Source organism: Colius striatus, chromosome 1 (assembly GCF_028858725.1).
Source record: "Colius striatus isolate bColStr4 chromosome 1, bColStr4.1.hap1, whole genome shotgun sequence".
NCBI lineage: Eukaryota > Metazoa > Chordata > Aves > Coliiformes > Coliidae > Colius > Colius striatus.
This window is the reverse complement of record NC_084759.1, coordinates 61,074,179-61,101,382: the sequence shown is the minus strand read 5'-3', so window position 1 is coordinate 61,101,382 and position 27,204 is coordinate 61,074,179. Positions and strand designations below refer to the sequence as shown.

At 44.9% G+C, this 27,204-nt stretch overlaps 2 protein-coding genes across 3 annotated transcripts in view; one reads left to right on the top strand and one right to left on the bottom strand.

The window, feature by feature from the left end:
* The window catches only part of GRTP1 (growth hormone regulated TBC protein 1), a 43,303-nt gene extending 42,229 nt beyond the window's left edge, over positions 1–1,074 (top strand). Inside the window, exon 8 of the mRNA XM_062020563.1 lies at positions 541–1,074. Within this exon, the coding sequence (XP_061876547.1) occupies positions 541–630 (90 nt within the window). The 3' untranslated portion in view covers positions 631–1,074. The remainder of the gene's footprint in view (positions 1–540) is intronic.
* Positions 1,075–2,850: 1,776 nt separating this feature from the next.
* Positions 2,851–24,150, bottom strand: LAMP1 (lysosomal associated membrane protein 1). 2 transcript variants are annotated; one of them, XM_061997069.1, is made up of 10 exons: positions 23,962–24,150; positions 15,379–15,524; positions 14,496–14,611; positions 12,975–13,188; positions 12,707–12,868; positions 8,287–8,504; positions 6,445–6,567; positions 4,876–4,945; positions 4,547–4,717; positions 2,851–3,905 (listed from the first exon to the last, which is right to left on the bottom strand). In XM_061997069.1, exons 1-10 carry the CDS (start codon positions 24,126–24,128, stop codon positions 3,766–3,768), a joined length of 1,527 nt encoding a protein of 508 aa, XP_061853053.1. In that variant the 5' UTR covers positions 24,129–24,150; the 3' UTR covers positions 2,851–3,765. The 2 variants fall into 2 exon arrangements, with proteins under 2 accessions (XP_061853053.1, XP_061853062.1); XM_061997078.1 differs by lacking the exon at positions 15,379–15,524 and having other exon boundaries at positions 23,962–24,088.
* Positions 24,151–27,204: the final 3,054 nt, after the last annotated feature.

Below are 27,204 nucleotides of genomic sequence, written 5' to 3'. Positions count from 1 at the left end.
CTGAGCAGCTTGCACCTCATCATAGAATCATAGAATGGTAGGGGTTCAAAGGGACCTTTAGAGATCATCTAGTCCAACCCCCCTGCAGAAGCAGGGTCACCTAGATCAGGTCGCATAGGAACATGTCCAGGCGGGTCTTGAAGACCTCCAAGGAAGGAGACTCCACAGCCCCTCTGGGCAGCCTGTGCCAGGGCTCCCTCACCTGAACAGTGAAATAGTTTTTTCTTATGATTAAGTGGAACTTTTTGTGTTCCAGCTTCATCCCATTACCCCTTGTCCTGTTGCTAGCTACTATAGAAAAAAGGGATGTCCCAACCTCCTGACACTCACCCTTTAGATATTTGTAAATGTTAATAAGATCTCCTCTCAGTCTCCTCTTCTCCAGACTAAACAGCCCCAGTTCCCGCAGCCTTTCCTCATATGAAAGATGTTCCAGTCCCCTGAGCATCTTGGTGGCCCTGCACTGGACTCTCTCCAGCACTTCCCTGTCCCTCTTGAGCTGTGGATTTTTAACTATGGATTTTCTCCTTTTGCCCCTAGAAAATATTCACAGACCCTGGAAGCTTGTCCATGGCAACAATCAACAAACTCCGTGAGAGCTGCAGGGAGAAGGTGCTTTCTCAGGGATAACCCACGCGCCTGCAGCAGGGGTTCAGATACTCCAGCCCATGACACATTCCTCTATTTGCACTGACTAAAGCACACTTTAAGCTTTCCGTGAGTTAACTGACACTTGACCAATTTTTCCTGCCTTTTCAAGTAAGTGTTGTTAATACTTTGTACTGTATGTCTGACTTTGTAACTGGAACTGGTGGTTCCGTGGGTGGTGTTTGTTGGGGAGTTGGTATTTTTTGGATTAAAGTGTTTTCAGATTGTAGAATGTGATCAGTGTCAGGACACTCCTTTTTTTTAAAAAAAACATATATACCAGTTTCCCTCCTTGTCTTTTCAGGGCATTTTGTAATGTTGAAGCAGGTGTATAAAATGACATATCCTTCCTCCTGTATTAACTGTGACAGCACCATCATTTGTACAAAATAAATTAATTTAATTTGTCAGAACCCGTTTCTTGGTGTGAAGAGAGTAAAATAATCTGATCTCTTTCCTGACTGCTATTATGTGTGGTTAGAATGCAAGCATATCCCTTTTTCCCCCTCACTGCTACCACTTCAGAAACTCGGTAAACAGGGCAAAATACAGGGCACAACAGCAATGAGGAAGTCGATCTTCATCTTTCTCTGCAGTTACTGTCTGCAGTGTGTCACACTTCTTAGGTACAGGCACCAGGGAACACGTGCAAGTCCAAGACAGGGAAAGGTGCAGCAAAAGTTCCTCTGTAACTACTGGTAATATTGTACAGGCTTATTCAAACAATTCTTAATATTGCATAGACTTATTCAGGGCTTCCTAGCTCCAGCACCATTAAGTAGTAATTTGACTCAAATCTGGCAGCAGCATTTCTCACTTGGTTGGAAACAATGTTGAAAGTACATTCTGTACTTCCACTTTGTGCTTCTGTACCGAGGTTGTACTACAGAGCTGCTGTATCCTCAGAGAGCTGTCCTCCTCAAAACTTCGGGAGAAACACTTGATACAGCCCGAAGCAGAGGTGAGAGGGTGAGCCCCAGGGCAGTTCCAAAGCCACTTGCCTGGCCAGGGCCAAGTCCTCGGCCCCGCAGAGCCCTCTCGTGGGCAAACCCTTCCCCTCACCCTTCATCCTGCTCGTTCTTGTTGAACAGTTACTGGGGAAAGCCTCACCTTTGAGTACCACACTCCTCTTCAGACGCTGCTTCGAGTGATCTTCATTCCTTGTCAGGGAAGGCTTTTTTTGTGCCCACTGGAGACTGAGTTTCTTGCATTCCTCAGCAGGGGGGAAAACCAAAAAAACAAACCCACAAAATGTTGATAGGAAGTAGACAAGTTCTTCTCTAGACAAGTGAAGGCAGCCACACAAGAGTATGATTCTAAGCTACCCTCTCCTTCATTGGTACCAGGCAGACACCATTTTCCTTGAGTAGTGGAATACAAGGAGATGAGCAGTACCACACTTCTAGTAGTTTATAGTAGCTTATTCAGCACTGGCAACACCCATAATTTCCACGTACCTTCCAGGTAGCAGGGCAGATGGTCCGAAGCGTAGCAGCCTTTCTGCCACACATCCACTTCTGCTTGCCAGAAGAATAGTGTTGTGTGCAATCACAGAATCAGAGTAGTTTGGGTTGGAAGGAACCTTCAAGATCATCTAGTTCAAGCCCTGTGCCAGGGGCAGGGACATCCTTCTCTACACCAGGCTGCTGAAAGCCCCCTCCCACCTGGCCTTGAACACTGCCAGGGATGGGGCAATGTTAATGCCAAAAATGTTACTGCAGGAGCAGGTCAGGGAAGCTTTAAACACCAAGGAGCAGTTCCAGAACCTTACAACACACACAGACCTCAGTAGACGTGTTTCCTACTCTGGAGTGAGAATCCAACTCCAAAACAAAACATGAAATGTCATTTTCACAGTCCTTATACCGAGTATCGCAGCAGCACTGGCAGGAAGCGATGCTTAGCAGGACACACCAAAATACTGGCGTTTCTCAGGGAAGATTTAAGGTCTCCAGCTCTCAGGTTACAGACATGCAGGAGCTTTACCTGTTTCCAAGCACAAAGTCCAAACCAAGGGACTGCTATGAAGATACCTACACAGCTAAGCCTCACCTTTCTGCCTGAGAAAAAAGCCCCTAGACACTTGTTAATGTAGCTTCATACTAAAGAGCGTTTAAAGCTTTCCCAAGTAGAGTGAAACAGAGGCTTTAGCACTCACCAGATGGTCCAGTGTTTTGAAGAGTGATCAACCAGGCTGAGGTATACAGAAAAAAGTGTCTTTATTAGCATTGTTACAGGCAATGCATACATAAGAACTGATCCTTAAAGTGTACAACCCCCCAGCCAAGTTTAAAGCAAGAGAATCAGCAGAGTGAGATCTATATTGTACACGTGTGCAGTAACAGGATCTCTCTGGACCTTCCAACAGAATAGACTGAAATCACTTTACAAAAAAAAAACCCTAAGTAAATAAAAATAACACCCATTTTTAAAAAGTCCCAGCTCCTGCCGAGCTGGCGCGGCCTCACGAGCTTCAACCAGGGCAGCCGTCCAGGCATAAAGAGCTCCCGTAAGGTCTGACTGTTGCGTCCTTCACACCCTGCGCACGCCAGGCAGCGGGTTTAAAGCTTAGTAAAAAAAACACACACACCTAAGACACGAGGTGGAGTTTAGGTTGGAGATTTCAGTTTTGTCAGTCGTTACCGATGGAGGTGGGGTGGGGTTTTTTCTCAACGCACGATCGGTGTCGTTAAACGCGGCCGCCGGATGGCAGCGGTACGAAGAACCAACCTTTTCCCTTTGTTACCAGTTCTGAAATTGGGTCAGTGTGAATTAGCAACATCCCTCTCTGGAATCTTTAGCTGACGTGATCTTAGGCCAATTCCACAAAAAACACCCTTAAAAACTTTCAGCTTGTTTCTAAGTGGGTAAATATTTTTCAACTAGTTAGCAAAAATTAAACACCAGAATTTTCAGAAGTTATTTCTGTGCATAGTTAAATGCTGCAGGATGATTTCACATTTAATAAAGCAGACTTGAAAGAAGCAGCAATTTGCAAGAGAAGGTGTTCCCTTACAATATCAATCTTAGCTCAGGGGAAGTGGGTGGGGTTTGGTTTTTTTTCCCCCCAGCCTCTTGCAATTGCTTTTCATCTACACTGGATTTTAGTGCAAGTCATTAAATTGTTTGATATCCAGCATGGCTCCTCTTTCTGCCAATCAAATAAGCGATCAAGACAATTAGAACAAGACCAGCAAGGGCTGCACCGACTATTATGGGGATCAGCATGTTGTTTTCATCCAGTTGACATTCTTCCACTGGAGAGAGAGAGAAAGAAAAGGATCCACATTAGGCACCAGTGCACTGACAGATTGCTGCATTCAGAACCTCAGGCTTCTGTTCTCAGCACACAGGTAGAACTGGCTCTAGTCAACTCGTAGCTTAGCTCACCAGCAGCCCACGGCAAACCAATTCCACCAACTGTGGCCATTAGGGAAAGGGGTCTTTCAGCACTAGTTGTATGCACAATATAGAGAGTTGGAATAGTAGTTTCCTTCTCAAGAGCTGTCAGAGCCATGCACGAGCCTGACCCATCAGAGATCTACCCAGGCAACTCCTCCCCAGGAGTCTCGCTGTCCTTTGAGACTGAGGTTAAAGCGTTACCCAAGAGAGGCAGGAACTGCCCCCGACTTTGCCATTTCCATACAATTGTCCCCACACGGTGCAGAAGGAAAGTTAACATTCTCCCTTAACTCTTCTTCGGACCTCTTGCTTCCAAGCTTCTTACACACTTCAGGCACGAGCCTGAACACAGGCATCCTATCAGCCCCCACCACTTATCTGTGGTAGGGCGGGCAGAGACTAAGCCTAGCACCCACAAGCTGACATTTGGCTACAGAACATCACGTTTACATCAAACTGTAATCCCCCTCCCTTGCCCCAAATGTAAACCTCTTACCTGCCCCAAATTTGTCTCCATCAATCTTGAAAACCTGGATCTGAACATTAAATACATTGAGAAGGGCTTTGTCTGTGACCTGGAGATTCTCCTCTGCGCTGCACTTATAGGAGTTCCCAACTGTGGCTCTCAGCTCGCTCATGCTGTTGTTCCATGCCTCAAACTTTGGAACTGGGGAAGAGAAAGTCTCGTTACAGGACCCATAAGAGCAGGAGCTGTAAATGCACAGAGCTGCACTCTATGCACTCATCTCCAGTGTTATTTAACGCAGGCAACCCTGAATATTTCTAGAAGTAGTTGCTGAAAGTAGACTTGCTACAAGTGCCTACCTTTTGCTTCAGAAGGCAGAGTCGTGCTTACATTCACACCTTGCAGGAAGAATTTCTCGGTACTTGCATTCTTTAAAGAAACAAAACAACAAACCAAACCAGTGGTTATCATTTGAGCTGATGATGTACAAAAGCTGTCACCATTCAAGTTCAATTCCACATGAATTTTGGGAAAAGTTTGCAAAGGAGACTCCACAGTTGGGATCCGAAGGAAGAGCTTAGTTGCACTTCAGGAGAGGAAACGCTACAGGATGCATGTACCTGAGGGAAGATTACTTTGGGAGAGGGAAGGGCAGCAGAGAAAAAGAGGACTGGCAGCCCCCAGACAGCTGACTTAGCTTCCATGCTACTGGCATAGTCCTCCCCCCATGTCTTAACCAGGCTACTGCAACCATCTCACCTGTGCTACACATACAGTTTTAAAGCAGCTCGGTACCCAAAGAGGTGTGGAGACTCATTTCAGCTCAAGGTGATCACATTTGATCAATCCCACATGTATAAAAAAGGAGCGTGAAGCCCTCTGACAAACACAGTGGATTCAGTCCTCGGGGGTATGCACCTCTAATACAGCACTCTGTGGGATTCCCAACCATCACAGGAGACCCCAAGACAAGCACGAATGGCCCTTGGGCTGGACACAGCTCTTGTGGCTCCAGCTGAGCCAGACATGAAGCCCCACACAGCCACTCCTGCACTGCCCTCCCTGCATCTCCCACAGGATAGGGAAGGGAATTGGGGAAGAAAATCAGAAGCTGGGGATTAAGATAAGAGCAAGCCTAATAACTAAAATAAAATGTAGTAACAGTAAGAAGAATAAAATATAATAATAGTAATTAAGAGGAATAAAATCCAAGAAAAAATGCTGCACCATGCAGTTGCTCAGCACCCACTGACCAATGCCTGAGGAGCCATCCACCCCTCCTGGCCAGCTCCCCCCAGTTTCTATACTGGGCATGACATCCTATGGTATGGAACAGCCCTTTGGCTAATTCAGGTCAGCTATCTGGCCATGCTCCCTCCCATTTACTGGCAGGGCAGGGGGAGAAGCAGAAGCCACCTTGACACTGTTGCAAGCACTGTTCAGCAGTAGCCAAACCATCCCTATGTTATCAACATTGTCTTCAACATAAACCCAAAATACAGCCCTGTAGCAGCTACTGGGAAGAAAATTAGCTCTATCCCAGATGAAATCAAGACAACAGAACATTGATAAGAACTTACATCCAGTTCCAGACTTCTCTGATTAGATGAGATGCCTAGTTGTTACAGGCTATTCCCAGTTTTGCCAAGAAGCTTTAGAGAGTACCTAATACCATCTTAAATTCCCATTCCAAACAAAACAAGTTTCTCTGTATACATATATGTGTGTCCATATATACACACACATACACATCCTTTCCTCACAACAGTTACCAAGTATTAAGCCCCCTAAATCCCAGTACTAAAACCAAAGGAATTATTTACTCGGCCTTCCTGTAGTAGCACTTGTTTTCTCTTGTACTTGCCCTGATGAGTTTTCCCACATGAGCAGTCCCGCAGACCCTACACGCTTTGTCCACAGATTCTTACCAGTGCAAAGTGGAAGACAACCCTCGTTTTCTCAAAACTCAAATTCAAGAAGGCAGACGTGTCGTCGCATTTCCCAGAAGAAGTTGTATTAAGTGGGATGAAATTCAGCAAATCCAAACCCATCTGTGAGAGAAGAGGATCAGTTATAACAACTGAGGAGACTAACATCACCGTCCATTCAGGCAGCCTCCAGCTCACTCGCCCTCGCATGTGTACAGTGCTGTATGTGCCCAAGCGTTACAGACAACGGGGTAAGTTACAGGCTGCTGTGAGCTGCCTTCCCAGGCTGGTACAGAGAACAAGGGGCGTCTTTGCACGCCTAACGAAGCCCTGACTGTCTGTGGCCAATAACCTCCTGCTTTCTCCACACTTAAGTTCTTTGGTCCTAACAGCACAAGGAAAAACACCACTAGCCACCCACTACACACAGTGGGCAACAGGCTATAACACACTGCTTTGACACAGTGGGAGAAGCAATTGAGGGAACTGCCTGTCAACACGATCATCTTGCAAGTCACTTCAGTTCAAAATGCTTTAGCTTTGCCCACAGTACATGACTTGTCACTGACCTGTACCTGCAGAAGGCTGTGGGTTAAGTGCATTTGGCAAACAATCACAGAATCTCAAGGGTTGGAAAGGACCTTGAAAGATCATCTAGTCCAACCCCCTTGCCAGAGCAGGACCACCTAGAGTAGGTCACACAGGAACTCATCCAGGTGGGTTTTGAATGTCTCTAGAGGAGACTCCATAACCCATCTGGGCAGCCCATTCAAAGAGAAATGTTCCCGTAGCTCTTAGCTGATCCTCACTGTGACTTTGGAGCAGCTATTTGCCATCTCCTTGCTGGTCATGATGCTGGAGATGAGCTGCTCTGGCTCAGGCAGAAGGGGATGCTTCGTAACTCAGCTTAGGGAATGCCACGCAATTCAGGTGGCTCAAACACAGTTGCCATCCTAACCAGCTACAGAACAGCCACACACCAGCTGTCAGTGCTCAGGACCTTACCTCCTGGGCAACACCATCAATGCATGCAGCCCATAGATCCCTTTGCACCCCTCCCCAGAGCACTAAGCAGCTAAACCCCATACTGACACTGTCCTCCTCACACCTTTTCACCCAGATCCAGTGGAAACTACAACACAGCCACAGTTTGTTGGCCTGCACTCGTCCTCCCTACCTCAGACTAAGCCACAGGATAGGAAACAGCAGATTGTGATCAAAGATCCTTATAACAAGGCTTTACTAAACGTAAAGGTTTGTGGTCCCTTGGTCACTGCTTCCTAGCCATCAACCACGTAGCATTTTTTGCTGTTAAAACCAGTCATTAAGAGGCTCCAAAGCATCAAAGTCAAACCCAAGCCTCCTCAGTGCTGGCAGGACGTTAACCAGGTCACAAGCCTGTCTGGTTTTACAGTACTTGTAATTTTCCCTTCTAATAGTCATTCACTGTTTTCACTCAGGTGCCTCAGGTCAAACTCCTGCATCTTATTTAACAATTCCAAAATCTCATGTAGGTGGTATCTTTGATAACCAGATTCCCCCATGTCCTGTCTTGTTAGTTTTCATTGCTTCTGTGGAATGACTGTGTACACTTGCTGGATTTGACGGACAAGTTTAGTACTCTGACCAAATGGACAAATCTTTAAGGACCTTTTTCAGAAGATGAGAGCTGTTGGAATCATCACTAGTCCAGCCCAAGTTAAGCAACTCAAATAGAGGACAATCACCAACAAACACCACAAAGAACCAGGATTTTTAAAGAATAAAAAGTTAGCCAATAATAATTTACCAAGTCTTCCCCAGAAAAAGACACTGAAGGCTTTGAGGAATGAAAAAAAGTACCTTTTCATCTTTTTTTAGATAGGAGATATTAAGCTGTAACCCCATGGAGGCAAGTACACAGGTTCCATTTGGACCAGTCACGTTGTATTTACCAACTGCAGGATTTGAGGGGGTTGCAGTTGGTGCTGGGCTAGCTGTTGGAACCTGGCTAGTAGTCTGTTTAGGAGTTGTAGGCACTACAGCAGTAGTAGAGACCATATCTTCAGCACATTCTGTCTCTGGAGAGAAAGGAAAACAGTCATTACCAAATAAAATGCAGCTCTGGGATGATCTACCTTTTTGATCCTCAAAGGAAGGAGGGACATGATTTCAAGTAGCTTTTCCTAATAGAATAAAAGCTGAGAAGCAATGATAAAGCATTATCTAAACTCTTGATGTAAAGTCTGAGACACTTTTAAAGCCTGGCATGTGCAAATGAGACCTCTGCTGTTATTTACAGGAGCTCATGGTGACCACCATCTGCTTCCATTCATGTCTGTCATTGCACTCTGGCATCACCTCAGGATCCATCAGAGGCTGCTGTGTTGACAGAGCCAGTGTTCTTGGCAAGGCCGAGATGTCAGCCCCTCAGGCACTCTGGGCACTCGTGTGCTACAGGCAGAGGAACAGTTCTCCTGCCCACTGTTAAAAACAGTCTCTCAGGAGAAGTGGTGTTCTGCTTCCCCCAGTTACATTACCAGGTTATGAGGACCCTATGTCATTACTTTGGCAATAATTACAGCGACATTAAAATACCACTGCACCTCTCAAGTCCTCACTGCAGTGCTGTGGGTCCTTCATCCTTAATAAGGGGATTCTAAGACACTGCTGCTGATGGCAAACGTTCTACATCGGCTCAGGTCCACGCTCCCTTTTGTCCTGCATTAGCAGCCTCCCACCACCGGGGGCACAAGGCCGAGTGAGGATGTCTAAGACTGCCTGCCTTTTCCATTTAGTTCAGCACTGACTTCCAAGGCAAAAGAAGAGAGAGCAGTGACTCTGATTTACTTGCCAGAGTACTTACGAACACCTGGCAGCAAGACTTTGAGCTGGGAGCCAAGAAGGTTCATGGATTGAACATCTAAGCCAAAACCAAAGGTCAGAGCAAAGACATTCCTGTGGCAGAGGCTGCCATGTTCCAAGCCAAGGTCATCTCCACGTGTCTGGGATATCAGCCTGCAACTTTGTAAGGACAACAGCAACTGCAGCAGTAGTCAGTTCTGACTCAAAGGGACTACTTCTAGCATTTAATCCATACATATCTGGTAGATACTAGATACCTACCATTTATCTTCCATTCATCTAGATACATAGCCTCTGAACTTAAACAGCAACTTAACTTTTTATTATGGCTCAGACAGAACAATTTTAATCATACTTGGAGTCCAACATAGCACTCTCTCTATTCCTACTCTTCCATTTCTAATTCTTCTTCCATTCCTACTCCATTTCTGGAGAGTCAAAGAGCAGAGGGAAGGTGGGTGGGTGAGTGGGTGGATGGATGGGGAAGCAACTGTATCTTTTGGTAACGTCACAAAATGCAATAGTTTTCTAACAAAGAAACCAAATAGGAGCTTTGCTTGGCACCTCAAAGGAGGATTTCCCTTCATGTGCAAGACCTGGACACATACAGCATCTTACTCAAGCTGGCAGAGATGGAAACAACTAAATCACTGCAAGTGGAAGTTTATCTCAGGTGGTGTCATGATACAGTATTTTTAGGGAACTGATTTACAGCAGAGCTCCCAGAAATTCTTCAAAACTGATCTGAAGATGAGACAAATTCTTAAGCCTTTTCCTGACAGTTAAAGGAAAGCAGCTGACAAAGCTACCAACACAAGTAAAATGAAAGCCTCCTCTTCTTCAGAGCTGCAGGTAAACACTACTGTAACCTCAGTCACTAACTTCTAGGTCCCCTAACACAACTTGCCATTACTAGTGATGTGCAGCTGCACTGAATATTGACTTCTTCCCTTCAGTGAGCCTTGCCCGGACTAGCAGCAGAAATATCACCTAATGAAAGAGTTGCGGGGGCGGGGGGGGGAGTGAAGGGAGAATTCTAGATCTAAAGGTTATCAATAACTAGCAGCCAAACAGATGGGGGAAGTCTCAAGTATACAAGAATGAAAAGAAGGAACTGATCTGGTAAAAGCAATGTGATTTCAGGGTCAAGATAACAACAAGAAGAATATTGAGTGAGACTTCTTGAACCATCCAAATTTAAAAAAAACCCCAACAAACAAACAAGAGAAAGAAACAGCTCATTGTGTCACAGGAATGGAAACCAAGTATCTGGGTACAGACACAAGACAGTAATAAAAACTAATAAAAACAGTAATAAAAATGGTAATTTCAAGAAAAAACTGCACATGGTAGTACAGATAACAAGAATGTGGAAACAAACAAAACAAAACCATCAAAAGAAAAAGCTTGACCTCAGAACAGCATCTGTGCCAGGAGTATAGGAAATCATGCATTTTTTTCCTGAGGATCAATAGTTTCATCAAGAGAAGCAACACCACAGGATGGAGAAAAGCAACTTTGGGGAAGCAATCACAGCAAATTCAAGCATTTATATTAAAAAGAAGAGAAAGAAGTATAGGAAGAGAAAATAAAGCAAATACTGACAAAGTTGTGTTACATGAGGAACACTCTCCAGAAATAATGCAATATTGATTTTTTTTTTTAATCATAGGACTATCTAAGAACTGGTAATAGGTGATCTTAAAAGGAAAAGCATTGCACAGCAGGCACATTATACTGAAGTTTTGTAGACGGTAAAAACCCCAATTTGATGGCTTATGTTCAAGCCTGGTGGTAACTGATCCCTTACCATATTTAGCCAGCAGGATAACTGCATCAAGATACCATTTAAAAATGAGACAGTTCTAAAGACTGGAGTAATAAAAATCAGTTTGGTTTGGTTTTTTTTAAATGACAAGTGTAGGTCCACATCTTTGCTGCAAAATAGTTCACTGAAAAGGCTGAGCAAGAGAATGATACACACTGAAATCTGAGCCAGTCACGTGATGGAGCCACAGAGCAGTCAATGCCAGTATTGTCATGCATCAGACACAGTATTTTTCAGATATGGACAAGGTAGAGATACTCTTGTAGAAGGCACTCATGCAATGTATCCATCCCATGCCAGCACTGACTACCCTAATTTTTAAGATACCTTTCAACTTCACAGGTGCATAAATTGATTAACAGTGTTAAGTTCTACTTCTCTCAGAGAAGATGAAGAGTTCTTACTTGCCCCAAAAGTAAGGCAAAGATTGTTCATTCCTTAAGATATTATGGGTGATCGGTTTATATGGCCCTTCACATTTAGAGAGCGTTGCCACAAAAGCAAAAGACACAAACACACCATGAAGTAGTTTTGTCCTCTAATCATTACAGCAGTGAGATTCTGAAACTCTTTTCAATGTAAGCAATCAGGACAAAAAGCTGCCTTGTGATTGGGCCTGACAGAGAAAGAATCTCACTGTTAACAGCCAACATGAACCCTTCTGTAGGATGATGAATGTACCTGCTCCCTACAGACCAGTTCTCTATCATTTGCCATTATATCATTAAGTGTTCCCTCCGGCACACAGTAGTAAGTTTGAACCACCTTGGTGGAGGTATAATACCTGGGATATATAGTATCTGGGAGTTATCAGATACTTCATAGAATCATAGAATGGTAGGGTTGGAAGGGACCTCTAGAGATCACCTAGTCCAACTCCCCTGAAGAAGCAGGTTCACCTACATCAGGTCACACAGGAACATGTCCAGGCGGGTTAGGATTTTGGCCATGTGCACAGTCAACCTACTGCAGCAGGTGTTTACATCCATAAATACTCACTAACAGAAGGAGCATTCCCTAATCCCTGTAGGAGATCCACAGAGACATGGTGGGTCAATGAGAGCATACCCTCTAAGCATGGATGCCAACACCTCTACAGAGAAAATCATTCATTCCAGGTTCATTCATTCATTCACTTATTAACATTTATAAATATCTAAAGGGTGGGTGTCAGGAGGCTGGGACATCCCTTTTTTCTATAGTAGCTAGCAACAGGACAAGGGGTAATGGGATGAAGCTGGAACACAAAAAGTTCCACTTAAACATAAGAAAAAACTATTTCACTGTTCAGGTGAGGCAGCCCTGGCACAGGCTGCCCAGAGGGGTTGTGGAGTCTCCTTCCTTGGAGGTCTTCAAGGCCCGCCTGGACATGTTTCTATGCGACCCTGCTTCTGCAGGGGGGTTGGACTAGATGATCTCTAAAGGTCCCTTCCAACCCCTACCATTCTATGATGCTATGATTCCAAAAGATGCTGCTGTCAAGAGCTTCAGATCTAGTTTCTACCTGCCTAAACATGATCAGTCAGGACTTAAATAATGTTACTGAAAACATTAGCCTATTGAGTACATTTTCTGCTACAAGATACCTACTGTTCAAACTGAAAGTGCCATTTGTGAGATAGGCTTCCAAAGTAACGTTGCTAAAAGTAACATTCACATTCTTCATATTGATGTGCTTGGAGCTGATGCATCTGTACCTTGTGCCCATAAATGCCTGAATAATATTTTTATGTGATACTTTCTTCACTCCTCCTGTAAAAGAATTACACTGCATTAGTATGTAACAGTATTTACAGAAATACAATCAGGAGTAGATCTGGAAGGGTTTCACAATGCCAAAAGGAAGTTTTCATTTTACCTGCGGTTGAATTATGGAATAAAGTTGCATCTGACAGGTTGTAGTGGAGAACTAGCTCTTCAACTTGGTACTTGTCTGCATTTTCTGAGAAATTCAGGCTTAATGAATGTCCTGCTCCAAAACCCAACACCAGAAGCGGATGAGACGTGTTATCATTACCACATGTGCTCTGTGGCTCTACTGTAGCATTTGGTGGAAGAAAAAAGTGTGCAAACTGCAGGGTAGAAAACAAAACACATGTAAGTGGGATGATGTTAACAGTTTTTCCTTACTGCCTTTTAAATAGCCTATGAAACTGTTATCAAACACACAGTTGACAGTCATACATACTACAAGATGTCTACTTACATACCTGCATGTAGCAAGTAGCATGTAACTGGCACTTGGATTTCTAAGATTATCGCTCTATGAAATCTGAGGACAACAGTAGACACAGAACCTCTTGGTCTCTTTTCCTCCCTAAATTAGCACTATGAATTTGCAGGTAATTCTATAGTAGGCAAACCAAATCTGACAAACTCTGGAGATGTGAAAAATGGGAGGATTTAAGCTTTGCTTCTTGCAGTACAACTGAGCAAGAACAAAAGCAAACAGTGCAGCCTACATAGTTTGGCTATAATACTTCATTATACATTAAGGAGCAACGTGGTACCCAAAGACCAGCACAGTATTTACTGGAGTTTTGAGCTTACTGCTTGCACCAAGGAACAGCAAAAGCCTGTTATAGAAGTAGGTACCTCTGAATATCAGCATCAGCAGGATTTCAGACCACCAGCACTGCTGAAAAGGTGGTCTGTACAATACAGCTCATCTCAAATCACACATAGCAAGTGCAACACTGGCAAAGCAGTAGGACTTTTTTATCTTTAAAAAAATTCCACATTACACTGCTAGTAAAACAACAAATAACTTCAACAAGTGTCTCAAAATATGCAACTGTAAGGAGGCTATAAATCATCTACAATTCCTATTCAGTAGTGAAGACAACAAAAACCCAAAAATTCTTAACTTGCCATTAACAGGCTTTTGCTGTCAATATGGAACAACTTGTAAGCAGTGCACTGGGTCTGCAGATAGTCAATCTCCAGATTTCAGTGTGAGAAGATGACAGATTCCAGGGAAGTTTAAAAGCTACAAACCAACAGCCATTTCAGTTCAGATTTAGCCCACATAGGTATGATCAAGTTCACCAAAAGATGACTGTTAGCACTTTTGCCTTTACAGTTCCAGTAAAAGCCATTTTAGCTACCAATAGGGCTGATGTGGGACTTCAGTCCCACAAGCAATTTCACACTGTCCTGTTTGTGGTGGTTTGAGGCAGCCTTAACTCCATTATTTAATTAGAATAAGCACTAATAATGAAGAAAAGTTGATGCAACGTGACTGGAAGGAAATCTTTGCAAAAATAGTTTTTCATGCATAACTATTTGTTTGAGGTTTAATTACTGCGCACATACAGTAGTATCACACATTCTATAAACACAAGTTAGAGACAAGCAGTGAGATATCCCCCACCCTTACCTCTTTCTGACCATTGCTTTTGTATTCCACTGAGAAGGCGACTGTCAGATTAGCAATTATGCAGACCTTACCACTCGAATCTTTAACCTCAAATGATGAGGAAGCCTGTAAAAAGCCTGTGAAGAATTACAAGTGGTTAACTTTGTGTCACATCAATTTTTATTTTTGAACCCAAACAGACAAACATCTACAACTGTACACTTTGGAGGCATGCCCTAAATGGCAGTTGAAAGTCATTGAAGTCTGGGCATTAATGCACAGAGGACAAATTTAACACCCCATTTACAAAACATAAAGCCATTCAGATGGAAACTGTTGATGAGCTGGGTCCTCAGAGGGTAAGGAAAACTTGCAACAAACACCAGTCCTACTGTTAAAGGCAGCTACTCAGCGTTCACCCTACACAGCAACTACTTTGCCAGCTTCAGCCAGAACTGACTTGTCGCACTTGCTCCCGCACGCCTGTAGTGCAGAGCCTTGCCCCCGCAGCACAGCACAGCACGCAGCCTTCATTCCCGCGGTACCAGGACGCTCAGCTGCACACGCACTGAAGGCTGCATTTAGAAAGCCTGGGTTGACTGCAGATGTTTTGGAGGGACTGCCAAAAATAGCGTGATGGAGCGTGCCATCCTTGCCAGGAGAACTTCTCCTTAATGTCATCAGGCTCTCTGTGCTTGAGAGGAGGATGGGGGCCAAGACCTTGCCACAGCCTGAGGTTAAGTTTTCCTGACTGGTTTAAGCTCAGACTGAGCTGCTGACAAGAGCCCAGCTTCCCCCCACCTCACTGCCTGCTCCAGCCCCAGTGCTCAGAGCACTTGTATAACTGACTATGCTGGTACTGACTTTAAGAGGGGAAGAACACACAGCGAGGACAGCACAGGACCTTCTGACAGCAGCACAGGCTTTGACCCATGCTGGTCCACTGCCAACCAAACCTCAACCAAGGGGATGTGCTGGGGCAGGTTGGGTACAGCCGGGAAGCTGCTGATCTTGTATTTCATCTGTAGGAAGAGCACAGTGCTCCTGCATCTGAAATCATAACAAGGTGTTCAGAGTTCTTCATGGCAGAGCATTGTGTTTTCCTGATTCTCAACTTGTCACCACCCCACACCCAAAGCTGCACAAACCTCACTGCAAAAAGCCCACACTGTTCTCATGATAGCACTTTATCAGCTCACACTTGTGACAACTTCAGTCTTGCACAAAACCTGATAAAAAGGCAGTTGCAGGACATAAAGCCCTATCTCAAGCAAATAAACTTTAAAGAGTCAAACATGTTAATCCATTCAGCTGCTAATATAGCAAAAAGATCCAGCTGAGGGATTATCCATTAGGTACCTTCCTTCCCCAAGAAGTTGTCAAAAAGCAAATCCCAATTTTAAAACATTTCACTACAAAACTATGGTGCAGAAAACTGTATTAGGATACTTACTAGGAAAAAATGGACTTCTGTCAGCTTCAGACAGAAAAGAAAACCCTTCAGTTGTAGGAACACGTGGGAAAATTCCTGCCTCTCAGCAAGCATTTTCCCTTGCTACCTTGCCCTTAGCAACAACATATCCTCCCTCAGAACCAATGGGCGCCAGCACTTAAGCTGGAATTCAATCACTTTGTTGTTTAAAGAGCCTAGGCTTGAAACATGAGCTTGACAGAAGAGAGAAATTGCTTAAGAGTGGATGCTGTAGGACATCAGTATTTCAAAGCAAAACTGTCCTACCTTTGCTTTTACGTCCAGCTCAGTGTTCATTAAGAAACACATTCCCACAAAGAATATGTTATTTGTGCAGTTCAGAACACTACTAGAAATATACTACATGGAAGTTTAAATTTGCAAAGTCTCCTTCAACTTGAATTTACACCTACAACTTGATTACATTTTACCTAAGCACTTGTTTTCTCAAGAGCAAGCTGCTTACACTTTAAGATTCCTAGCCCATTGCACAAAACAGTGTAGAGGCAGGGAGTAAGAGTCCGTGGCTACTTGAACTAACACCACCTATGGGAAATGTGCTAGAAGAAAACTTTCAGTGTGCATGCTGATGTCCTTGTTTGATAGCTATTGAAAATACTGGCAATTTTAGAGCTAAAAAATAGACAGAAGAAGAATGACAGAAGACGATGAAAAGAAAGGAGTTTTAAAATGAAATGCAGAGGAAAAGAAAATACAGGAAAACAACTGAGAAAAATGTTGCTGACCTAAAGGAAAATGTGACAGACCTGCCCATTATAGATGATTCCGAGAACAACAAAAGGCAATGAAGAGGTACCAGAAAGCACTAAATGCAAGACGGAGTCTGGGAATAAAGAGCTGACAAATTATCCTCCACAAGTTTAAGTCATAAAGAATAAGGGCTGTGAACAAACAGTAAAAATTACCACCTGCATAACTGCTAGATCTTTGCAAGGTGAAGTTCGTGCCACAGTATGAATCCCGATTTCATTGGTGTGGAACAAACGCTGCGGAAACCCCTTTCCTTCTTAAGGAACGTGTCAGCAGCTGCTGGATTTGCAGCGTCAGTGAGGAGACAGACTGCGCCCAGCACGAGGCACTGAGCTGTCCTCAATGAGGTGGCCAGAGAGCCATTTCTCTATGAGCAAGCCCATGATGTGCGCAAGGATGACCATCACTGTGCTATAGCTGCATCTGCTCCTGCAAGAGACATAGGGGCACCTAAAAATTCACCAAAAAACCCGCTGGAGAACAAATGAAGGCGCTGAAGGAAAGTAGGCTTATGCCCACGCTTCGCTCCAACCAAGTTTAAGGCAGAGGAACGGCTTGCTGGCTTTTTGCAGGAAAGCAGCTGTTGAGTTTGTGAAGGCAGTTTCAGTGTCGACTAGTGATTAATGCATGAATCACCACCAGCCCACAAACAGTAAGAGCCTACAGTCAAAATGTCAGGAATACAGAAAAACAAACTGATGTTGAATCAATCTGTCCAAGAAGTATTTCTAATTAAGTTACATCAAGTATAGTTCAATTTTATCATCTCACACCTACAAGTCAAGAATACTGCTTGTACTTCTCATAACACTATCATTCCATGCTATTTAACAGACATACAACCTCCAGTTTCTTAACTTCAGACTTTAAGTGCTCTTCTTAATAAACCATAGCACCCTGTTTGACAACTATTTGTGCTACAACAGGGGTAGATGTACACAGCTGAAAAGCTCCTAGACTTTTTCAACAGCAAAAAAAGTTTTGTGAAGTTCATGATTCACTTGGCTGGAAATACCACATTATGTGTATCTAGTAGAGGAATCATCAAAAATGTACTTGGAAAGAAATTTCACTTAGTCCAGATGCTTCCTTTGTATTCCAATAGGTTTCAAAAAAAGGGCTGCTTACATATTTATTCTAGCTGCATGTTTTCAATTGAAAAAATCATGAGATAATCTCACCCTTTAGAACTCATTTCTGAAATTACAGACTCAGGCAAGAAAAGATTGAAGATACAACTGTTCAGGCAACAGCTAGATAACGTCACTTGAATCAAATCCAGTATGGCTCCTTATCTAACATACCTACACCAAAAAAACAAGCAGAATGTATTAACACTCTGGGATACAGTAAACGAGTTAAACAAGACAAAGACTTGTGGATGTATCTCCTCCTCAAAAAAGTTTGGCTTTTTAAAATTGAAAACTACAAAGCTAACAAAACAAGCCAGCACATTTGAACGACCTAAATCTGAGCCCTTTTGAATATGGCTCTTAAAAAGTATCTTCCCAGCGTCTTGACCACACAAATGTGGTTTTAGGTTTCAACCTTTTGATAACTGAAATCCCCTTAGCCAAGCACAGAAACGCTTGGGTCATTCTCCTGTATAACTGAAATCTACCAAGGGAGAAAGATAAATGGTTGTCGTGCTCTAAAAAAAGCAAGCATATGTTAATGCCAGTTGTTTACACTGTCTGCTTGCTTCAGTCACTATAGTTAATGATTTACTTTGTCTCCTATTTTTTGTTAGGAACATGGAACATTGACAATGAGGACCTCAAACACGAAAGCTACTTTTATATAATTTGGGGTTTGTTACTACAGTCACAGTTCCTACGTGAGTAATGATGCCTTCTGTACTTTTCTTCCCCCTCTCTGGGAAGAAAGGGCAGCAAGCCCTCCAAATCCACCTGGGCATATATTCCACGTCATTGTTATTTGAAGGGACATGGATACCCAATGGATGGGGCTGTTTGCAGTTTCACCGAGTGCCGACGGCATCGGGAAGGCAAACCACGGCTGTGGCGTAGGGGGCAGCTAACCGCTCCCCACAAGCGCCAGTCACACTGCCTCAGCGTATCACACCCACAGCCTGCTCAGGCACATCAAAGCCTCTCCTCGGCCTGTAATTACCGTAGGGCAGGACTCTTGAGGGGAAGGGATGCTACCTGACTGACTCAGGCACTACACAATCATTCTGTACCCAAGCTATAGCACTGCTGTGCTGCCCTGCACCTTTGCCCAGATGCATAGGCATGGTGAACATCACTATCCGTGGGGCATTAACCCAAGGAGATAAGAAATGCTGGTTCTTATCTGAAGAAGGTTTATCTTCTGTGGAAGGTTTATTTTCTATGGAAGGCTTATTTTCCATTGTACATGTGATCAGAAGTGCCAGATAATTTACTCATTCTGATGGTTCAGAAGGACCTTGTTCTCTCAGCACCATTTTGTGAACAAAGTGGTGACCTTAGTCACCAATTTAGACTCCTAAATCTGTGCCAGAGATGAGGATGGAAAAAATCCCTGGGGAGTTATGCTCTCCTCTAATCACCTGTCTTCTAATATAAGCACCACTGCCAGAGAGACACCTGCTACAAGTCCTTTCTCGGAAGACAGGGTCAAGATCACTTGCTTAGGATCCAGGATCTATGCCACTTTGGGATGGTACAGCAAAAAAAAAAAACCTCAAAGAAATTTTAAAACCCCATAATTTCTTTGAAAGATCACACTACTGACTAACCTTAACATTCCTGGGGAGCAGAAATGAAAGCAGAGACACCCCTTGACAGACTTGATGTATGAACCCCTTTGCAAGACACAAGATTCTCTTCATACCATCACATACACCTGTTACCAACAGACTCGGAAGACTGAATACTGGCTATCTGGAAAGCACAGCAGGAAAAGACAAGGCTGGACTCCCTTCGACTACTGTTAGACATGCTTGAACATAAACACAGTGGTGCAAAGGGGGAATGGAACTTAAGGACAGAGGAGAGAACTTCAGGGGAGAAGAGAATCAGCTGCACTTGTGCAGGTGTAGCACCTGGTTATATCAAGTTCTTGATTCCGCCCCAGTAGACGCATCCTTGCCTACTAACAGATTCATGCAGTCCCAGATTACATTTTTGATGTTGATTTCCATTGAGGCAGGAAGCATTTTGTTTCTCAATTTAAGTTTGCAGGTGAATTACCTCTGTCTTTATAAACAAATTCATAAAAGTACAAAAGCAGTATAAAGGAAAGGCTATGTACACTTGCTGCTGTACACTTGCCATTTGGCCAGAGAATTGCACAACTGCACCAAGATTAGTCACATGAAGCTTCTTTATGGTTTCTTATCTAGAGGAAGGAAGTCTCGGGGTAGCTCCACAGCAGCTGATTACATGAGTCTACCAGGAGGTCTGACCTTCCATGGCTACATCCCTTTCAGCATTCACACAAGGCCATTCTGCATGTGCTCTGGTTAGTGCTGCTGCATCACATCACACAACTAACACGCATCCTTCAAGGCAGCTGGCAGCCACGAACTACACTTTGCAGGAAAGAACACTGTGCTGACAATTTAAAGAGAAAGCCTCCCCAGGCGAGAGGATATTGGAAAAAAAGATACAAAAGCAACTGCCTGGGTAAAAACACTCTCCCAGACCTATCAAGAAGATAGTAAATGTTCACTCCTGCCAAGGAAAGTAAAACCATATTGGTTTTCCTGTATTACCCTCAATTCTGCCTTGTTAAGAAATCAGGAGCCACTGAAGTTTAATACAAGAAAACTAAATGTACTAAAAGTGTACACTACAGTGACTACAGTGCTTAAGCCTGAACATTGGAGGAGAAACAGCTAGAAAAGAGCCCACCACAGAGCTGTACCACGCTGAAACTCTGTACTCTATGGACAGGGTTCAACTAACAGCCTCACACTTTGAATGACAATAGAAAAAGTAGTACTGGCAGTCAGTGGTGCTGTCAAGTGACAGGAAGGGTGAAGAAACTGTTACCGTTTGAAGAGGACACCAGTCCATTTGGAAACTAGATGCATGAAAAACACAGAAGCTTGATTTTCCAAAACAAGATATATTAAAAAAAATGTAATTTAGTATTAAAATAATACAATTAAGTGTTCAGATAGCTGTTGTAACTACTGCCACTCACATACTCAAGAGTCTCCTGCCAAGTTTAAGAGAATAAATATATATATATATATTAAAAAATCCATTGTGGCACCAAGCTTTCTCGAGGAATTTCCAAATAATTGTGTCTCAGTTGAGAGAGAAGAAAAACTGTTCCAGCTAAGCTGTAAAGCTGCAACAAGTGAAGACAAGGTGTGCCTTTTTAAGTGCTAGAAATAAGTTATCTTTAAGACATACAAAATCTTAACAGAGATAACAGTAGTCAACCTTTTCTTTCATCAGGGTTCCTCTGTACCCAGAGGCAGTTCTTCAGTTTATTGTCTGCTACTGATTAGAAAGCGAACCTATTCACTACAGAACAATCTAGAAGTAGGTTACACCAAAAAGGAAACTTCTCAGTCAGCCTGAACAGGAATACCCTGGGAGTATTTCCCAAAAGCGGAGTGTCAGGGAGCCTGTGGAATTACTGCTTGGAGTTACTCTACAAGTCAGAAAAGCTGCCAAAGTCAAAGCTGAGTAACCTAGCACACGATGACAGGCCTGGGACGAGCATACAGATTGAGATCCTTAGAGGCTGTGTCAACACACTTGAAGAACCTATCAAACAAACACTATGCTAAGGGGAGCCTTTGGTAAAACAACATTTCCAAAGTCACACATCATTAAAGCAGTCACTCAGCCTCAGCTTCATACAGTTAACAATGCCAAAATTCAGGGAAACAATACAACAGCAAATTACTCACTGACTGGAATTCATTATCTAAGTTTCTCTCAACTGCCCCTACATTGGTAGCAAGGCTTGAAATTCCCCTTTGGACTAGAGTTGTGCAACAGAAACACATGGCTTATGCGTCAACAACCCTGAAATGGCATCATGATACCTGGACTAACTCATTTTTCCTTCCCCGAGTCTCAGATACTTCATTATTTGCTCACTAACACTAAATCCACATCTGGATTTTCAGAAATGATTTTGTGTTTCAGTAAGGTAAAAAAAAAAAAAACAAACCACCCCTAACAGTGCTTTAAGACTCAAAGAGCACAAGCAGCTCTGCTGGGCTTGGCTGACCCATCATCCTCAACAACGATCATCTCACCATCTTCCTCCACATTTCAGAAAGTTGCAGCTAATTTTGAGGGGAGCTATTTCACTTCCCAGAGTTCCATTTTCCTGTATTTATCACTGCACCACATAAATCTGTTTTCCTTTCCACATGCCTGTTATTAGCGAGGAAATTCAACACGAAAAACTTAAGGCTGGCAGATTGAATACTCAGCTTAGCACTTCCTGCTCAATGTGAATGGAAAACTGAAACAGTAAGTTAGGTGTGGTGAGGTATTCTGGACATCTATTGTCCCAAAGAGAAGGCACTGCCAAACAAGCTTTCACATCTGACCCACCCATGCTAATCCTTCAGCCTCCTGTGATCATTGCACTTTATCCTCGTCTGTGCTCACTCAGCTACAAACAAGGTAAAAGTGTCTAAAGAATTCAGCTTGTGTCTTCTCATTATCTCATATTCTTCTCCTCCTCACCCCAAGCCTCACACTCTGGCAGAAGATGGTGAAGGCTAACTGTACTCCCAAGAAGGAGTGTCTATTTGTACCACAAAGTTTTCACCTGAGACTGCAAGATAAAGTTATGTAGAAACATCCATCTACTTAGACACTGGTACAAGGTCCCACTGTTGTAACAACACAAGCTAATCTGTTGTCTCAGCTGCAGAAACCTAACGCATTTTAAGTGCCAGAAAGTGTCAAAGCTAACCCACCGAATCATATTTGTAACTGCTAAATGGCAAGGGAAGCCTACTACAGTCCCAGAAACTGTTATCTGGGGTACCACTTAGAAACTACACAGGCTGATTAGAAAGCAAACAAAAGCAATTCTTCTTTTAAGCCATAACTCCATTAAACAAGCTAGACAAAGAATTCCCCCTAGAACATCACTTCAACATCACTTAAGCTGACAATCTTAAAAAGCAAGTCTGGTAGCTCTGCAAGCCACTGTGGTCGTTACTCTGTCTGGCAAGAGCTGGATATTTGACCTGCTCTGTGCCCCTTGTGAGTGACATCTGTCAGGCTCAGGGAAACTGAAGTGCCATCAACAACAATAACGGTATTTACTACTAAAGAAAAGTTAGAGAGTTTCAAAGGCTGTCATAACCCCCAAAATGATGGCAGGTAACAGTTCTCCACTACTGCTGTTATCCTTGAAACATTTCTGTTAGCTACTGGAGAAGTTTACTTTGCCACCAAAGCCACATTTCAGAAACTCGAGAGTGTCGCGTGATGTGGCTTTCCAGGCGAGAAACCTAAAGCACGGTATTTACCAGTAAACAAGCACGGCACACTTCCTCACAAACCAGTCCTGCTGCACTTCCCACCACGGCGCTAAAACCTATTCCAGTGACATTCACCCCAAACATGGCAGGACGAAAGTCATTAAAGCATGGGAACATTACATGGCCAACTGAACCACTTCCTAGCAACGCCATCAGCACTCTCTGCGTCTCCATGCCTCCATGCGCGGGAGGTGCAGGCGGACGTTCAGGTTCTCCCCGGAATGCCGTCCTCGGATCCAGCGCAGATGCTCAGACTCAGACGAGCGTTCCCGGGCGCCGCACGGTTCTCCCTCTCGCTCCTCCAACGCGGCGGCAGGAGCAGCCGCCTTCACTCCCCTCCCTCCACCCTTCCCCTCGCACCTCCCGCAACTGTCAGAGGGTCCCGGCCACCGCAGAGGCCCGGTGCAGCGAGGGAATAGATCACAGAATCACCCCAAAGGACCCGCCAGGAGCTGTGGCCGGGCGCCCCTAGGAACGGACCTACCCCCGCCTCCCGCCCCGATCCGTCCCGGCCGCGGCCCAGCTGGGCGGCGCGCCGCCGAGGCCTGGGACCCCCCCCAGGTCGGAGGTACCGCCCCACAATGACAACAGCAGGTGGGAGCCCGCGGGCGGGTTTCCCGTTACCGCCGGCCTGCAGGTGCCGCGTCCAACGCCGCCGCGGGTCCTGGGACCGTCCCAGGCCGCGGCGCCCTCCGCCCCTCGCAATCCCTCCGGGCGCCGCAGACCGCCCGCGACCACCTCACCGCCGCCCCCCTCTCTCCCCTTACCGAGCAGGGCGGCCGCCGCAAGCAGCCCCCGCGCGCCCTGGGCGCGAGCCATGGCGGGGGCAGGGGAGCGGGCGTGAGGCGGCGGCGGCAGCGGGAGCGCGAGGAAGGCGCGGGGGGGGCGGGGGCGCACCGCGCTCGGGAGCCTGGCGATGGCCCCGGCCGCTCATGTGACCCCTGACGTCACCCGGCCCGCCCGGCCGCCGTCATGTGACCCGCCGGCGTCCGTGCGAGGGGAGGGTCTCGCGAGAGCAGGGGGCGGGGCTCCACGGAGGGCGGGTGCGAGCGGGGACGCGCGGAGGGCCGGGCGGGTTTGCGCGTGGGAATGGGCCTGTGCGACGGCGGCGGGGCCGGAGGGAGCGGGCCCGCACTATGGGTGCGCATCGCGCCCGGTGTCCCTCAGGCGCGCGGCGGCCGGGCACCCGTTCACAGCGGCGGCTGCAGCGGCTCAGCCCAGAGCCCGAGCCGCCCGCCGTCAGAGCTTCGCTTTGGGCTCTGCGCAGCCCTCAGATGCTGCACAGAGGTTTGGCAACGAGCATCCGTCGGTTTGGTGTCTTTCAGCCAGCTGCCGTACGCCGTAGCCCCGTGGTTCGTGTCAGATAGAAAGCTGTGAGGGACCATCAGAGCCCAGGTCAGCCATACGAGCTCTAGGCAGTTAGCTGTGGTTCCCAGTGGGGGAGTGCACCAGAGGCTGTCGCTGTGTTATGAAGGGAGATGCAGTAGGTGAGGGTGAGAAACGCAATTAGCCCACCGAAGTTCTGTATTGCCTCCGGAATATTTCTTGCCCCTGAGTTTAAAGGCAATCTACGGTGAGTGCAGTCATCTAGAGTGGAAAGAATTCAGTCCCAGCTGTGTCAAGGTGCAGAAAGTCAATTACCTCTGAACTGATGCATCTATGTATACCTGTGTATACAGACAATCCACATACACGTTTCCAAGCCAAAACTAATGACTTGTGGTTGCATAAGTAAAATTAATTACACTTTCACATTGTTTCCGATACTTTATAAACACGAATTTTAGTTATTTTGAGAACTAAAAAAGGTGAAGTTAGCCTAAAAGCATTCTCAGGGGTTAGAATTGTAATGGAGATAGGGAGCCCAGGCCATTTGATCACTTTGTAATTCAATGCTTTTACCTAAGTTGTTAAGGATGTGCTTTCTTCATCTGAAACATGACTTATTTTGCTACTGAAGTCCAGTTTCTAGTACTATTACGAAGTTTGCTAAAAGCAGGGTGCTTTTGTGTTCTGAAAGTGACTGCTATGTAATCTGTCTCCTCATTACAGTGTAATCCAGATTAATCAACTGACACAATCGTTTATGCTCCCAAGCTGCCTTCATACATGGTTTTTACTTAGAACCATTCTGAAATGCAATTTAGCTATTACCAGCTGCTAAAGTTGAGTCTAGCTACTACAAATGTGATGATTTTTCCCTGAGGTTTGTCTTGGTTCACTTACACTTCCTTTTTCCCCAAAACATCCTAGAGAAGTCAATTTGCTCTTAAGGGTAGCTTAAGGGTCTGCTTTCCTTTTTAAGTGCTGTGGCTATAAACAGACATTTCTTAATGCTGCATTTTTAGAGACAGTAATGTTTTGGTTTATTTTAGTTTGCTTTTCCCTGCAGCACTTGCAGCCATCTTTGTTCTTGTGAAGTATTGCCAAAAGCAGAAGTTGAGAAAGGGCATAAGGAACAGCTCTGGTCAAGTGTTTGGCTGACTCATCTGCAGAAAAGTTGAAGCTAGTGGAGGCTGTTCTCATTTTTTGATCACTGTTTTTGGAACCTGTGCTGGGAGTAGAGGAAGGTCTGCAGATTACTTGAAGCCTGATACAAAACAAAACAGGGAGGCCCGATAGCAGGTTTAAACTTGCTGAGCAGTAGTTTGCCCCTCTAGGGCAGAAAATTGGTAGGCATCTAGGAAGTGAACAATGAGAGAGGCTTGGATTACTACCAGTTAATCTATATGTTGCATCAAACAACAATACTTTGTCATGAAATTGGTAAATAAAGAACATAAGGCTCCCAGCTTATTAAGCCTTTTATAGCAGTGTGAATGGAGACTGCCCAATAACTGATTCCCCTGGCATTGTCAGGAGAGGTATTACCAAGGGGTTTGTTAAGCTCTTTTTCTGATGGAATAAGTCTTATGCAACCACATTGGCCATCAGCCTCACTGCTTGTCAACTTGTTGGCTGACATCAGTCAAACTTGATAGGGTAAGACATGAAATTACGTCTTCTGTAAAAGCTGGTGTAGAGATACCTCAGAGATCCAAATTAGTGCTGTCACTGAGCAAAGTGTATTCCATGAGAGGAGAATCACACAATCATTTTGGTTGGAAGAGATCTTAAAGATCGAGTCCAACCACTAACCTCACGCTGCCAAGCTCATTGCTAAACCGTATCCCTCAGCAACTCATCTATGTGACTTTTAAATATCTACAGGGATTGTGACTTCACTGCCTCCCTGGGCAGCCCGTTCCAATGCTTAACAACCTTCTTGGTGAAAAAGGTTTTCCTAATGTCCAATCTAAACCTCCCCTGGCACAACTTGAGGCCATTACCTCTTGTCCTATCATTCATCAGTAGAGAGATCAATGCCCACCTAACTACAACTTCCTCTCAGGTAGTTGTGGAGAGTGATCATGTCTGCTCTCAGCCTCCTCCAGGCTAAAAGTCCCCAGCTCCCTCAGCCACTCCTCATCACACTTGTTCTCCAGACCCTTCCCCAGCTTCATTGCCCATCTCTGGACACATTCCAGCACCTCAGTGTCCTTCTTGTAGTGAGGGGCCCTGAACTGAACAGTATCTGAGGTGCAGCCTCGCCAGCGCTGAGTACAGAGTGACAACCACTTCCCTGGTCCTGCTGGTCACATTATTGCTGATACAGGCCAGGATGCCATTGGCATTCTTGGCCACCTGGCACAGTGCTGGCTCATGTTCAGCTGTCTGTTGTTCAGCCTCCCAAGGTCCTATTCTGCCAGACAGCTTTCCAGCCGCACTCATCCCCAAAAGAGGAAATGGGCTCAAGTTGTGCCAGGGGAGGTTTAGATTGGACATTAGGAAGAACTTTTTCACTGAGGGGGATTGTTAAGCATTGGAATGAGTTGCCCAGGGAGGTGGTGGAGTGACCATCCCTAGAGATATTTAAGAGACACACAGATGAGGTGCTGAGGGACGTGGTTTAGTGATGGGTTTGGCAGTGTGAGGTTAGTGGTTGGACTCGATGATCTTAAAGGCCTTTT